This window comes from Amblyomma americanum, chromosome 4 (assembly GCF_052857255.1).
Source record: "Amblyomma americanum isolate KBUSLIRL-KWMA chromosome 4, ASM5285725v1, whole genome shotgun sequence".
In the NCBI taxonomy this organism is placed as follows: domain Eukaryota; kingdom Metazoa; phylum Arthropoda; class Arachnida; order Ixodida; family Ixodidae; genus Amblyomma; species Amblyomma americanum.
This window is the reverse complement of record NC_135500.1, coordinates 114,253,203-114,268,266: the sequence shown is the minus strand read 5'-3', so window position 1 is coordinate 114,268,266 and position 15,064 is coordinate 114,253,203. Positions and strand designations below refer to the sequence as shown.

At 46.2% G+C, this 15,064-nt stretch overlaps 1 protein-coding gene across 13 annotated transcripts in view; it reads left to right on the top strand.

The window, feature by feature from the left end:
• The window catches only part of LOC144128233 (uncharacterized), a 68,821-nt gene that overhangs the window by 41,422 nt on the left and 12,335 nt on the right, over positions 1-15,064 (top strand). For 10 of the 13 annotated variants that reach the window (XM_077661482.1, XM_077661476.1, XM_077661475.1 and 7 more), the window contains exons 2-4: positions 7,210-7,393; positions 7,460-7,549; positions 7,612-7,762. In XM_077661482.1, coding sequence (XP_077517608.1) covers positions 7,210-7,393; positions 7,460-7,512 — 237 coding nt within the window. In that variant the 3' untranslated portion in view covers positions 7,513-7,549; positions 7,612-7,762. Of the gene's footprint in view, positions 1-3,200; positions 3,799-7,209; positions 7,394-7,459; positions 7,550-7,611; positions 7,763-15,064 lie in introns of those variants that run through there. The other 3 variants (XM_077661481.1, XM_077661480.1, XM_077661484.1) reach the window with 3 other exon arrangements.

Here is a 15,064-nt window from a genome sequence, read left to right as displayed (position 1 = left end):
AAACGAGTGACGTCACGCGCCACGCAGGTGGTCGCTCCTCGCCGCTGCCGTCGCCTGACCTTTCGGCGCATGCGCAAGGAGGCTATATAACGCGCTTGCCAGAGAATAAGCGTGCGCACTCGACATGGAATGGAAGGAGAGTGCGGCTGCTGCTAGACTACGCAGAAAAGCTGAGAAACTAAATTCGTCCGATCCAGAAGTACTCGCATGGGAGTTGGCTGCGCAACAGCGAAAAAAATGATAAAGCCAAAGCTAAACGTGGAGCCGGAACGCCTGAACAACGGGAAATACGCCTTGCTAAACGACGTCGGAAAGAAGCCGAAAAGCGTGTCTTGGCCGCATCTTCACCCAGCAGCAGCCAAGCGAGTGAGGAAGAGGAAACAAGAGACTAAAAGAAGAGGACCAAGACTCGCCGTTACAACGACCACGTGGTACGACTTAGTGATAGTGCGAGTGCGACTAGGGTGTTTACGACAGTCTTTGTGAACAACTCATTCGGCCATGTTTGTGACGTGTGCGAAAGACTGTGGCACTTGCGCGGTTTGACGCCGGTAAGTGACAGTATGCGTGAGACGTTAAGTTTGGCATCTGTCGAGTTGAGTGGAACCGTGGCTATAGGGTGTGCGCGTCGTGCAAGGGATCTCTGGTGGAACAGAAAATCCCTCTCTACAGTGTTAGCAGTGGGTATCTCTATCGACCTATGCCACCTGGTTTGCCACTGCTAAACTATGTAGCCGAAAGACTAATTTCACCACGCATCCCGTTCGTCCAAATACGACGGCTACTAAATTGGACAAACTGACAGTATGGAATAAAAGGGCCAGTTGTGAACGTACCAGTAAACATGACACAGAGACCCGCATTCGCGGGCGCCCCACGACTATATCGATCTCGGAAACGTGCCGCGCATGTCGCAACAGCGCCCCCACCCGGCCGAACCAGTGTCGTGGCTACTCGATTTACCGCCCCCGTCGCTTTACAGGGAAGCATCGCGTTCGTAACGCGAACGCAGGCGCGCACACACACACAATATTTGCCGATGCAAAACGCATTCCTTCGCTCGGCTCCATTGGGGAAGGGGGGTAGCCCGGCGGCCGCTGAGATTCTGTCGTCTGCAGCAGCGTGCGCAGGCGAGACGAGAGAAAAAAAAAGGCAGTGGCTTAGCTCCGGTTAAGCCTGGATATATAAGCGTAACTGAAGCTTTTCGCTGTATATCCAGGCTTAACCAGAGCTAAGCCACTGCCTAATTTTTTCGCTGCCGCTTCCACGACGCGCCACCACTGCATACGACCCCGTCGGCGCATACAATTGTGACCTTATCTGGTCGCCCGCGCTCGCTCGCGCTGACGGGAGTTTCACCTCCTAAATGGTCTTCCTCCGTGGTTGCGACTAAGCGTCTTGCGTAATTTCTATTGCGAAGCAATACTATTTTAGGTCGCACTTCAGCCCGTTCCGTGGCGAGGCGGTGGTAGGCACCATTGACCTTTAGCGTGACCTCGCTGAGTCACGTCACACCACGTGACCTAGAGTGACGTCACACCAGCTGTGTAAAAACGGGGCCCCATCTCACGCCGTCGCGAGGCGAGGCGGTAGCCACCCGCGGCGGCTCCCGCTCCTCTCACCAGTGGCGCTACGGTCAGAGTGACGTCACACCAGCTGTATAAAACAGCTCCGCTCCTCTCGCCAAGGCAGTCATACAGCCAGATGTTACGATGGTGCCTACGAACGAGGCAGCTCGGCAGAATGCAAAGAGGAAGCATCAGCGAGCTACGGAGACGGAAGAAGAACGACTTTCTAAGCGGCGTGCCCAGTATGCAGTTCGGCGACAACGTGCAACCTCCTCTGCGGAAACAGCAGAAGCAAAGGAAGAAATTATGAGTTTGCCCGACAGTGAGTCTCCTTCAGAACGCTGGAACGCGACTAAACGGCAGAGGCGTGTCCAAGAAACCCCGGAACAGCGGCTCGAGAAGGAACGTGCGTTTCGAGAGAAGGAAAACGAAAAGCGAAGAAAACAGCGTGCACAAGAAACACCCCAGCAGAGACAAGAGCGTTCGAAGAAAAGACAGGAGAAATCTCTCACCAAGGCTGGCCCTGCTTCGCAATCACCAGGCTTAACCAAGCAAAGCCACGGCCGTTTTTTATTTTTATGCGAAGCATGCTAGCCGCACAACCGAGCTCTTCCTTGCTGCGCCGCGCGCGGCCGCGTAGCTACCACTTGACCTACATCGGCGCACCACTTGATATGACGTCACAACAGCTGTGAAAGCTGGGGCTCAACTCGTGCGCTCGCTTGCGGACGCGCAGCCTCCGCCGGCGGCCCAACTCCCGCTCCTACCGCTAGGAGATACTGACGTCACGCAATTGTATAAAAGGCGACGCACTCGTTAAAGAGGAGACGCCGCGCGCCCCTGCGCGCGCGTTCTTCCTTCTTCCTCTGAAACCCTACCTATCCTTCTCTCTATCTGCACGCCGGCAGTTGTGGTGGTGTTTTAACACCAGTCACAGGCCCGTGCATTTTCCTTTCCTCTTCCCTTTTCATCCATCCACTACTGAGCAGCGAGATGTCGGCCAGGGAGAGGGCGGCTCGCCAGACCGCAAAGCGCAAGCTACAAAGAGCCACGGAAACGGGAGAACGAGAAGTACGGCTTGCCAAGCGACGGGCACAGTATGCAGCTAGGCGGCAGCGTTCGACAGCCGAGGTGAAGGAAGAAGCTTCGAGTACTTCTACTCGGTTCGAGCGGCGAAATGCTTCGCATCCTAGGCTTAACCATAAGCTAAGCCAGGCCTTTTTTTCTTTGTTAACGGCGAATCTGTTCTTGGGGCTTTCATGGGAAAAAGATGCGCTAACGCGGGCGCAGCGATGTGGAGTGGGCTTAGCTAGCAGAGATGCAGAGAAGTGGGGGGAGGGTGAGCGGGCGCCGGGCGCTTGTAGGCGCTGCCAAGGCACGGGGGAGAGCACGCGCCGAGCACCGGCGGGCGGAGTCAAGGTGAGGAATCGGCCAATTGGAGAGCGCGCCCCAAGAGATGGTTTCGAGGAGCGCGCATATATATATATACATATATACACGAGTGCGCTTGGCGGTCGTTTTTCTTCTCTCCTGCCTCTCTCTCTCTCTACCTTTTCTCCCCCTCCCTATCTGCGTGCCGGCAGTGTTTTCTTCTCTCGTGCCTCTCTCTCTCTAGCTATTCTCCCCCTCTCTATCTGCGCGCCGGCAGTGTTTTCTTCTCTCCTGCCTCTCTCTCTCTCTCTACCTAATCTCCCCCTCCCTATCTGCGCGCCGGCAGTGGTGGTGGTGGTGGTGACAACACTGCAGTCACAGGCCCGTGCACATTTCCTCTATTTCTTTACGACCACTACTACGTTTCTCGAATGGTCGGAGAATGGGTAAAGTCGCGCGGTCTCCGGACGAAGAAGCCGCCCGTCGGGAGCGCCAGCGTGGGTTGGCGCGCGAACGGGCACGGCGCCGTCGGGCGAATCCAGAAGCCCGCGCGAGGGACACCGAAGCCATGCGCAAGCGGAGGGCGGAACATCCCGAGCTTCGAGCGAGAGAAGCCCAAGCCAAGCGCGATAGGATTGCGACGAACCCCGAGTCTAAAGCGAGGCAAGTGGAAGCACAACGCCGTTATGCGGAGGCCAATCGAGAGAAGAGGAATGAAGCTAAGCGACGACGAAGGAACGCCGACCCGGGTCTCCGTGTGCTCGAAGCCTTTCAGTGCCGTCAGCGGGGTTCTACCAGCGGTGCCGACGGACGGTTCGAGCGGCAGTTCCTTGACAGGGGATTTGGGCACAGTTGTAAAGTGCGTGATAGACTGTGGTTCTTAGTGGTGTACTAGATTAGGGGTAGTGGTTCGGGGGAAGGCCCGCGCCTGCGGAGCGCGTGAGGCTGAAAGCGCCGAAATCGCGGGGCGCCGCGCGGCGGCCCTGCTGCGCCTTTTACTTTGCGGCCCTCTCCACCTCCTGAGTGCGCCGTGGCGGTAGCCGTCTTATTTACATGGAGAGCGCGCGGTACCTGGCTGTACTTTCAAGTGCATTTTCAGTGTGTCGACTAAGCGAACTTCGTTCGTCAAGGAAGAATTGTCACCCGCTGGTCTAAGTCTCGGCGGAGAAGAGAAAAGACTCAGCGGAGAAGAGAAAATGCTTCAAAAAAATATGGGGAGGGGGGGGGGGGCACTTTGTTGACCTTGAGGCGAGAGCCTTTAGCGTGGTGTTGCTGCTTGTGGCACTGATGTGTGGTTAAGATGTTAATTAAGCACACAATTGGTTGTGAATCTTAAATGCTAGAGACACGGGTTTTGGGAGGCATCCGTCAGATTCGATGCCTTTCTGCAAACGCTCTCCAGCATACTAGACAAGGAGAACTACATATGCGTTGGCAGGAAGTAGCATAGTCGTTAGCACGCTCAGCTGCGGAACAGAATTATGGTGGTTCAAATCCAATCGTCCGCAAAGATTTTTTTTCTTATCGAGTTGAAGAGCGGAACGGACGGTATGGTATCACTTCCGTTGTCATGACTTCCGGTTGGCGATGTAACGGACAGACAGGATCACGACCAGGAGTATGAGCTATTAAAGGCTTTTGCCCAGAATGTTCTTCAGTGGTGAAGAGACACCGCATACCGCAATGACGTCGGACAAACTTTGTGGATCGATTTGTGCTAGTGCCAGTTACATATCAAAGGCATATATACAATCTAACGGCTAGAATTATATTTACAAAAGGGGATTACAGATATATACAGCAAGAGACAGCCAAGGAGCCATACAATAAAGGCCAGTGCCTGTATACACATAATTCGTCAACTTACGGTGGTGACAATGTATATCAGGGAAGCTCTACTCTACCGTAGACAAGAAACAGCATAGCAGGCACCTTTTCCTTCAATCAGATGCAGCAGCAGCTATATCCTGTGTGCCTTCTTAGCGAGAACAACCTTCCTGCCAGCGGATTGGCCCCAAGCCTCCTGTAATCAAAACGTGCTTGGAAACGTTCAAAAGGAGCGACCAATGAATGAATTTCTGGGTTGTCCATTCCCGCTCTGATAAGAGAATCATAATAAAACAAGGAGGAACCATTGTTCTCGCTGCATGTATATTGTAGATGCGGCTGATTCCTATAGAAATATCATAATTTTATTGTAACTATAAGATGAACATTTTATTAACATTTTCTGCTGGTATAAAATGGTCAATTTGCTGCTAACGGTTAAAGAATATCAATATGTCTGGATGGTATAATTAACACATGAAAAACGTAAGCAAAAATTACTCCCTTGCTAAGTTTTCATGGAGTTCTCATTTGGGCATCACGCGAGGATATATACCGTGCATCATTTAAAAATTTTCCTGCCTAAATGTGACTATATTTTGCACAATATATGGTGTGCCATATACCGATTGAGTAATGCAGCATTAGTCAGCTTGGCTTTATTATTTAGGGCTTGAATAAAGCATTTTCCTTCCAAGACTGCAAGAAATTAAGACCCTTAATTAATTGTCGATATCGCATGCTTTAGGTCTTCAGGTTTCCGTAAACCAGATACAATAAAAGGGATAAAATAAAAGGACGAAGTACTATTCATTTTGATGGCAGCAGCGCATAATTTAGGAGATGCTCGCGCGTACTTAGCAGTGCACGTATTTCAGATCGTACCTGCATTTTTTGTACTGCAGCTATGATGTGGCACTTGCAAAGAATTTGCAAAGCGCTTAGCGCTGTCTTTTTCGTTTGAGCGCTGACTAGCTTCCACGTAGAGCATCGTAATTATCCTGGCCTATCGCAAATATCAAAAAATTTCCGTTATGAAAATAACATACAGAAGAACGACAGCCGCCAAATACTGCATGTAGCGCATATCACAGTTGGCATCTGCGTCGCACGTTTCGATACCTCGTAAAAAAAAATATATATATTCATTCATATACTGTTGGCTGTACTACTTACAGGGAACTGATCAGCTTAATTCTGGTCTTTTTCTGTGTGCTCGCCCACCTGCACTATTTGATCCTCAAAAAGTGGATAAGCGCAACATGGGAGACAGCATGGCTTGCGATCGTGAGCACTGAAGAGTACGCTGTAATCAGCGTCACCCAATCTACCTGCATGTGCGCTAACACGTCAACATGTCTTCGTCACTGTCAACAAAATCTTCGTTTTCTTTCCAACGCAATGAGGTTTTCTATATGCTCTCGTCTTGCGTATCCATGTCATCTGCAGAAACTAGCAAACTTGCTCGCATGCTAACCATATGAATCGAGATCTTGTTATGTCTTTATTAAAAAGAAAAAATTGTATCTGTTTGACTTTAATCCACATCTCTATCAGAGAAGATAATACCTCAGGGAGTCTGAATAACCATCTCGGCAAGCAAACTACGCATTGCGCTGCTGCCAGCACGCGCGGGCATGCCTGGTGAAGGGAGCGGCAGCGCCATCTATCGGCATCAGCGCAAACGGCTTCAGCGTGCAGCCTTCCCTCAACCCACTACCCCTAATCTAGTAGACTATAGTTCTTAGCCTTACGATTGGGGAACGCCATGGCAGCTTCGCTGTTAACATCAGGGTTCGCGACGTTAAGTCAGTGAAGCTGGGCTAATTTTTTCTTGGCACTGCATTGCTCTGTAACACAAGCTTGCTTGGATTTCTCATATTTTTGGGATATCGACTAAGGGATGGAAATTGGAAGTGTTGTGCATTGTTCTGAAGAACTTTTTTTATCCACTGGATAAGATGTTCCTAGAGTACCCACATATATTTTGAAAGCATGCCTTCCTGCCGTAAACAATCTCCTTTACATGAATTTAGATCGTACATAACATGTAGCAGAATGCTCACAGAAAGGGGTTAATAATAATAGCAGAGATTTATTCATCACAGGGATGAAGAGGCCCGAGGCCCCTACATGTACAAAGGCATTAGGGTAGCACTGGCTACTGATCAGGCGACATCAAAAGACAGTCACAAAAAAAACTTGTGATGCATATTGCAATCATAATAGTAATAAAAAAAAATGTGGAACAGGAGATACTCTCATAAAAAAAATTAAAATCGGTTTTTGAGGAAAGGAAATGACGCAGCAACTTTCTCACATATCTTGGTGGACATTGAAGAAGCCTGCTGTAAGGAAAGGGATAAAAGAGGGAGTGAAAGAAGAAACCAAGAGGTGCTATCACATATAAGTATCTATATGTGTATTTTATTTTCCTTTCTAGGCCAAGTGCGCTGCAGCAGGCAGGACATCTTCACAACCCACTGATGACAGCAGGGAACATGGCCAAGGCTTCTTGACAGAAAGCAAAGCTGGGGCAGTGGTGGGCACCTGTGCTGCTTGTGGCAGTTTCATTACTTTTCCTCCTGTGCCTGGAGTCGGCACACAGACAGAAGCAAAGCATGAAGGTGAGCATGGTGAATCTCTGCTCTGGCGGGGACGCTCAACACCCATTCATTGTCATGTTCATGCAGGAACGCAGACACGAGCGCTTGTGTGTGCCAGGGGGACTCAGACAAGTACATAGCTGATGTCAGCTGGCAACATCACGGGCACAATTCAAGGTACTAAAAAGGCACTTGCATTGCACAACGGCTTGGTGTCTAAATGTTTCTTTTGGCTGCAGGTGTGCTCCACTGTAACCGCCTTGGGCTGATGTCACCACTGTGGTTGTGACCTGCTGCTGTTGATTGCATCAAGGTGCACTTTGTGGGTCTTCATGCATCCATCTGAGTCGGGAAATGTGGTGCAATCCTTCCAGTACTCGATTTCAAAAGGTATGCTCATTTTGCACATTCGAGTCTGAAACGTGTGTTTGCATGCTTACTTTATCTGTGCCTGTGTTCTGTTGCCACTATAAAAATGTTTACATCCATGGAGTTTACACCTGCTTTGGTTAATTTCACTGGGTTGGTTTGGTTCAAGCTGGGCTGAGCTTGGGCCTGAAAATATGTTTTCTGAAAAGGGTTTCTGAGTGCAAAAGAGGTAGCTGTAGGAAGGCGACAGTGAGGCATGACGAGGCTCGTGCATTTCTGATCTTGGCCTTGGCTAGATGGGGCGGGGAGTGTGGTACAGTGGCCTATCGGATGCACTGGTAGCTCCTCAGTTACAAAGAATTGAGTATACCTCTTCTGACAGAAGGAGATCACAATTGTGAGCTGGAAGGCACTGGCCAGTGCGCCGGGAGAGAGAGCAGGGATTAGAAAGCGTCATTTATTGCAGTTCAACTGGAAACCTTAGAGAGAGCATGTATGGCTTTTGATCATGATGCAGTGTCACTTGCAGTTCAGTGGAAATTATGGGGAGCATGTTATCGAAACGCTGCTTTTATTTCGTGCGATTCTATATCTTGTGAAGTAAGAAGGCTACACTGTGAACAAATAAACGAGCATAAAATCCCAAGGCGTGTTCTACCCATGAAGGGTAGCTTGACTGTTTTTGCAAAAGCTGGAAAGATAATATGATTATCAGGTATACATTTGTTAATACATGGAAGTATTTCTAGAAGAATGTATTTGAAGTCCAAATTAGGGTCACATTTGATGCTCGTTATATTGGCTAAAGCTGCTATCCTGAAAATAGGGAGTGCCTGTGATAATTTTGCATTCGTCAACGGTTATTTGTGTTGGTTGGTTGTGCACCAATCTTGTACCCGCTGATGTCAATTGGGTGAAGCTTTTTTAGGACAGTTCTTGGAAGTATGTTTGCCTAGAAGCCATGACTCGCCAGAGGAATTGTACGCATGCAGCAAGACTGTCATTGGGCTCCATAATGGGCGGCTGGCATCACGACCGAACATGTAACACACTTTGTGGCTCCACCTCCCTCACAAAATGATCGCGCTCTAAAAAGAGTGTGGACCGAAGATATAACTTCCCTATGCTTCCAAAAAACAAAAAAACATTTCCCTAGGTATCATGTGATACATAGTGAAGATTCAGAGCAACCTGCCAGAAAAATGTCTCTGTTCATTGTTTCTAAATCTCTTACTGACGTCCTGGGCCTTGGCTACAAGGTGATGAAGCTAGTCAGTGGCGACCTCCTTCTCCAAATCCGAGACAAAGCACAATACTCAAAACTCTTAACTTTAGTGTCCTTTGGAGACATCCGTGTATCTGTAACTACCCACCGATCACTGAACACAGTCAAAGGCGTAATATCCGAACATGACTTTCTCAATCTCAGAACAAGAAATGCTCGAGGGTCTGAAAGACCAGAACGTTACTGATGTCCACCGCATCAAAATCTGAAAAGACGACAAGGAACTTGCCACAAAACACATAGTCCTGACCTTTGCCTCCAGCCAACTTCCCGAAACCATAGAAGTAGGATATCTTAAAATAAATATGAGACTATAAATTCCAAATCCCAGACAATGCTTCAAATGTCAAAGATTTGTCCATGGCTCACAGAGCTGTCGCGGCCGCCAAACATGTGCCAAATGTACGTCAAATGATCATGAATACATGGACTGCAACGCTGCACTACTGTGTGCGAACTTCGAAGGGGATCACCCCGCGTACTCGAGGTCGTGTCCGACCTGAAAGAAAGAGAAGGAAATAATTACAATAAAGACAAAGGAAAACATAACATTCCAAGAAGCAGGAAAAAGACTCCCATCAGCCTTCCAGTTCACAACAAAAACAAATTTCGCCGATGTGGTGCGCAGGGGTGGCACACCACACCAGGCCTTGGCCACTGCCCAGGCAAAGCCTGAGGCAGGGTCGCCCCCGGCAGACGCAGCGAAGGCTGCCCTGCCACCTCTGAAAAAGGGCCTGCCGGCCCCTCAATCAGCTGCCCGCAAGGCTTCCCCCAGTCGGGAGAGGCCCACAAACGGCACACCCGCAGGTTCACCACGGACGTCCAGGGGCACAGCTCTCTTGAGCGAAAAAGAAGAGAGAAAACCCCAGTATTAGGTCCAAAACAAAAAAAATGTTTTAAACAAGTATAATGTCTTTCGGTGTGACAGAGAGCAAGAAAGCAAACTGTCTGGAGGTGTTGCTATTGTCATCCAGACTGATGTAGCAACCCGAGAGTTCAAACTTAAAACCAAATACGAAGCCATCACAGTCACCATCCTTCATTTTAAAATACTCACAATATTTACCGTATATCTTGAGCCGCATCTAACAGTAACACCTAAAGATTTGAATCCCTTTTAGAACAGCTACCAGAGCCATATCTGCTTGTTGGTGATTTTAATGCCCATTCCGGTTTTTGGGGAACTGTGCACACTGATTCAAGAGGTCGTATTTTAGAAGATTTTGTTCTCAGTAATAATGTTTGCCTCCTAAACACCGGCAAAGATACATACTGCTCACCGAGCACGGGAAAAATGAGTTCCATAGATTTGCCTTTTAGTTCACCCTCTCTCTTCTGCGATTTTAAATGGGATGTCATCGATAATCCATACGGCAGCGATCCCCTCCCTGTATTAATCAGCCTAACATCCCTACCGCAAGTCATCCCAATGAAACCATGACAACATTACATAGAGAAAGGGCCAACTTATATATAATAGTTGATATGTTCTCAGCATAGATGAACTGAATAAAGCAGTCACAAACCGCATTTTAACCGCTGCATGCCTAGCAATTCCTCGGTCGTCTTGAGTAGTAAAACAGAATCACAAAATTTGGTATACAGAAGAATGCCGAAATGCAAAAAGAAACAAAACAAAGCCTGTGGAATTTTCCATAGGTACCCAACATAGGAGAACTTCATAAAGTTCAGAGCAAAAGCTCGATATATTCGTTGTAACGCAGAAAAACTTCATGGCAAGGTTACGTGTCCTCAATAAACAGCTCAGTTGCATCAAAACAAATGTGGGAGATGGTAAAAAAGATAAATGGCAGCTACTCCCCATTCACAGTTCCGTTTCTATCAACCCCTGGCATACAGACAAATTTAGAAGAACAGGCAGATATTTTGGGTGGATATATTTTTTTTTGCAGTTTCCAGTTAATCTCACTACACAGAATCATTCCTCAAATACAAAAACAGCTGAAAAACAAAGACTGCCGACAAGTGGCGGTACAAATGAATCCTATAATAATTTACTTACAGTTCAAGAAATTAATAAAGTACTGTCCGCCTGTCAGCAAACTGCACCTGGCCCAGACGAAATACATTATCAAATGTTAGCTGATCTCTCTGAACCGGCTGTGGAGGCACTTTTAAATTTTTTTAACAAAGTTTGGGTATCGGGAAAACTTCCCGAAGCCTGGAAGATGGCCATTATTGTTCCATTATTAAAACCCGGAAAACCTTCTACCCTTCCTAGCAGCTATAGACCCATAGCTCTGACTAGCGTTTAGCAAAATCCTTTGAAAGTGTCTTGAATATCAGACTAACATTCGTGTTAGAAGACCGGGAGCTTCTGGATGTCCATCAATGCGGTTTTAAAAAGGCTTGCTCCACCACCGACCACCTGGTTCGTCTTGAAAATACTGTTCGTGAAGCTTTTATACACAGACAACACTGTCTAGCTGTCTTCTTCGATTTAGAGAAGGCATATGACACAACGTGGAGGTTTGAAATTATTCAGGAGCTGGCTGAACTGGGTATTCACGGCAGGATGCCTTAAAGACTTTTTGTCTAACCGTACATTTCATGTCCGCCTAGGCTCAATCCTTTCAAGGAATTTTATCCAAGAAAATGGAGTACCTCAAGGATGTATTTTGAGCACAACACTCTTTATTGTAAAAATGAATTCTATCAGGAAAATAATTCCAAGGTCCGTTATGTATTCTGTTTATGCAGATGATCTCCAGATCGCTTGCACATCCTCGAACACATCAACATGCGAACGACAAATAGAGCTAACAATAAATAAACTGGCAACACGGGCAGACAGAAATGGCTTCCGTTTTTATCCACAGAAATCGGTGGCCATTCTTTTCTCACTCAGACGAGGCTTACAGATAGATCCCACCCTACACCTGAATGAAATAGACTTACCCGTGAAAAATGAACATAAATTTCTAGGTGTAACATTTGACAGATAGCTCACCTTCCTGCCTCTCATAAATGCGTTAAAAAAGAAAGCTTCTCGATCCCTGAACATACTCAAAGTGCTGTCAAGAAAACACTGGGGAGCCGATAGGACATGTCTCTTACAAATTTACCGCTCTTTAGTACACTCTACCCTGGATTACAGATGTATAGCGTATGGGTCAGTGAGACCATCGTACCTTAAACGGCTGGATCTACTACATAATTTAGGTTTTCATCTCTCCACTGGCGCATACAGGACATCACCCATCAAGTTTGTGGCAAGCAATATGCCATATCGAGATTGCATGAACTTACTACATAGTAATGCAAGGAAAAAATGCCAGTCCACTTGGAACAACGAGCTAAATAATAAGCTGCAATTAATAAAACCAGTTCTAGGTTAATGGAAGTCGTGTGCACCAGAAACGTTTCAAGGAAGTCATTATCTGCCGTCTCCGTATAGGCCACACACACATTACACACAACTTTCTGCTAAAGAAAGAAGACAAACCAGTTTGTACATACGGAGATGAACTTAGTCAATCACATTTTAATTTCATGTTCTAAACTGGAAAAGCTACAAATGTGCTTTTCTCCGTTTTATAACCAATGCATCCCTTTTCACCCAGCATTGCTCTTGAGTGATAATGCAATTGTGGACATGTCTTGCATTTTTAGATTTTTAACAGAAGCTGGTTTTTTTTAAATATGTAAATCATGACCTCATACACCTCAGCCATTTCTCATTCCTGAGAAAAAGGCTGAGGTCTTTATCTGTGATTGGTTGGGAGCCTCGAGATCCTTGCCTTGGCAAGGATTGCCGCTGAGGTTACTGACCCCCTTTAAAACTTTTTAATAGTACCCATTTCTAAAATCTTTTTCCTTCGTAATCACGAGGTAGTTCTATTTAAGCACTCTACATCACTGACGATTTTTCACATTTATATAAAATTATCCAGAAATTTCTCCTATACCTCAAGCTTGGCGCATGATGTCCTTAGTCGCCTATGCGCCATAAAACACAACACACAGTTCTTGGAAGTATGTTTGCTTAGAAGCAGCCGTGACTCGCCAGAGGATTTGTAGGCATGCAGCAAGACTGTCAGTTCCGGCACAGGTATCTAATACTGAAGATGTTGATGTTAACCCTCCTGATCATTCTGTCAGATGTTGGCAGCCTATGATTGACCTGAACTAAGTGAGCCTCATGACCACCTTGCGTCAAGGATCCTTAATGTCTCCAACCACCTGTTCCTGTCAGTGTGCGACGAGTGTATAAAGATTGTTTAACGGCTAGGTTGAGTTCTTGTTTTAAGGGTTTGACAGCGAGGGATAACAGTAACTTCACTTTTGCAAGGCTATCTTTATACTGGCTGCAAGATTTTCGCTTAGCTTTATTTTATTTGCACAGTAAAAGTTCACTTACCCCTAATATTTACAATGGGTGTTCATAAGTTTTGCCTCATTGGCTCTCATGTTTTTGTAATTCATGGAATTGAAAAATGCCAGCTTGAAAGCAAAGTATGGAACCTCTAGAATCTTAAATTTTTATATAATTGAGGTTGGATTTTTCAGTTTAAACCTAAAAAGGTGGATAACGGTGAGCTGAATTCATTTCTTGACATTTGCTTTTAACCGAAAAAGGTCATTATCCGTGACATGCAAGCTGTAGCTAGCTGGCTATATGGAGTACGTGTAAGAAGAGAAAACTAATGAGTTGTGGAACCTAGAGAGAAGGCATTGATTCTGCATTTTAAGCTGGCGGTCCCACTCTGACGGTGAACGGGAAACATTTTTGGTGATATTTGTACCTCAACTGTTCCTCACTCATTAGCATCATAAATATGGTTCAGATGTTTCCAAAAAGCTAATTTCCTCTGCTTTCAAAAGAATCACGTGGTTTAACAATAGCTGCAAATTTATTTCAACTGTTAAAGAAAATGCAAAGATGAAAAATGGTAGTTGAGCTCAACTTGTCTCAGGAAATGCAAAGTTGTGAAAAACCTATTGCACCTAGAGAAAAATCTTTCGTGATACTTTGAGATCTGATGCTAACGAGCATGTTTAAGCATTTAGAAATATATGTATAGGTTAGTTTATTAGCCACACATGTTTGAAAAACATAGAAAACAGAACAATTTAATCTGCAATAACTTTGGGGATATGTATTGTCCTGCGGCGACTTTTTCATTGTCCTTCCTTTCTAAAAATATCATTCACTTGCCTCATTTAGTACAAAAGTTATTCCTGATCAAAGTTAGCGTTTTTTCGATATAGTTGAAAACAAAATGCTATACTTTTCGGGTAATCAGCACTTGGAAATTCTGAGATTTTACGTTAAGAAACTTAACACTTCTCTCTACATGGCGAAACATCGCCTTTACGCCTTTTGGAGAATGTGCACTGTCAAGTTGATTAGTTGATTTTAGTTACCTTTTTCGTTGTGCTTATGAAGGGCACAAGCTCTTGAAACGTTCCGCGGCTTCTTTTTTGCTGGTAAATAGACTCTTAAAATATTGGGCTCTCATTCTTTTAATCAACTTGTAACAATTAGCAACTACAAAGTCCACAAAATAAAAACAATAATAGCAATAACGCAGCGACATGCGATACATGTAATAAGTAGTGCCATCTACATTAGTGCACATGTACTAAGTGGTTACAGTTCAGAAAAATGATGAGTGTGGCGCTGCCAAACAGCTAAAATTCGCTAAAATCGGGAGGTGTTCACGAGGCTACCGGAGACGTACTACCGGAGAAGTATACCGGTTTACCGGACCCCTCTTGCGCATGCGCCTTGGCATTGTTGGGGTGAGGCGGAGCCACTGCGTGTGCAGAGCCGGCGTCCGGTACACCCGTATACGTCTCTGGTAGTTCGTCTCCAGTATGCTAAAAACGTCTGATGTCTCTACAATGTTTGCACGTTGCCCTCCATTTTGCCCTCTGTACTGTGTGTTGAACATGTGTTGAACTTCCAAGCAGATTTCCGCCATATTGCTTTGCTGGATTGCTTTTTCACCTGACGCTATGAAACGCATTCTGAGCGTCGTCTTATCTTTCGATGGCAGCTTTGGCATTGCTGG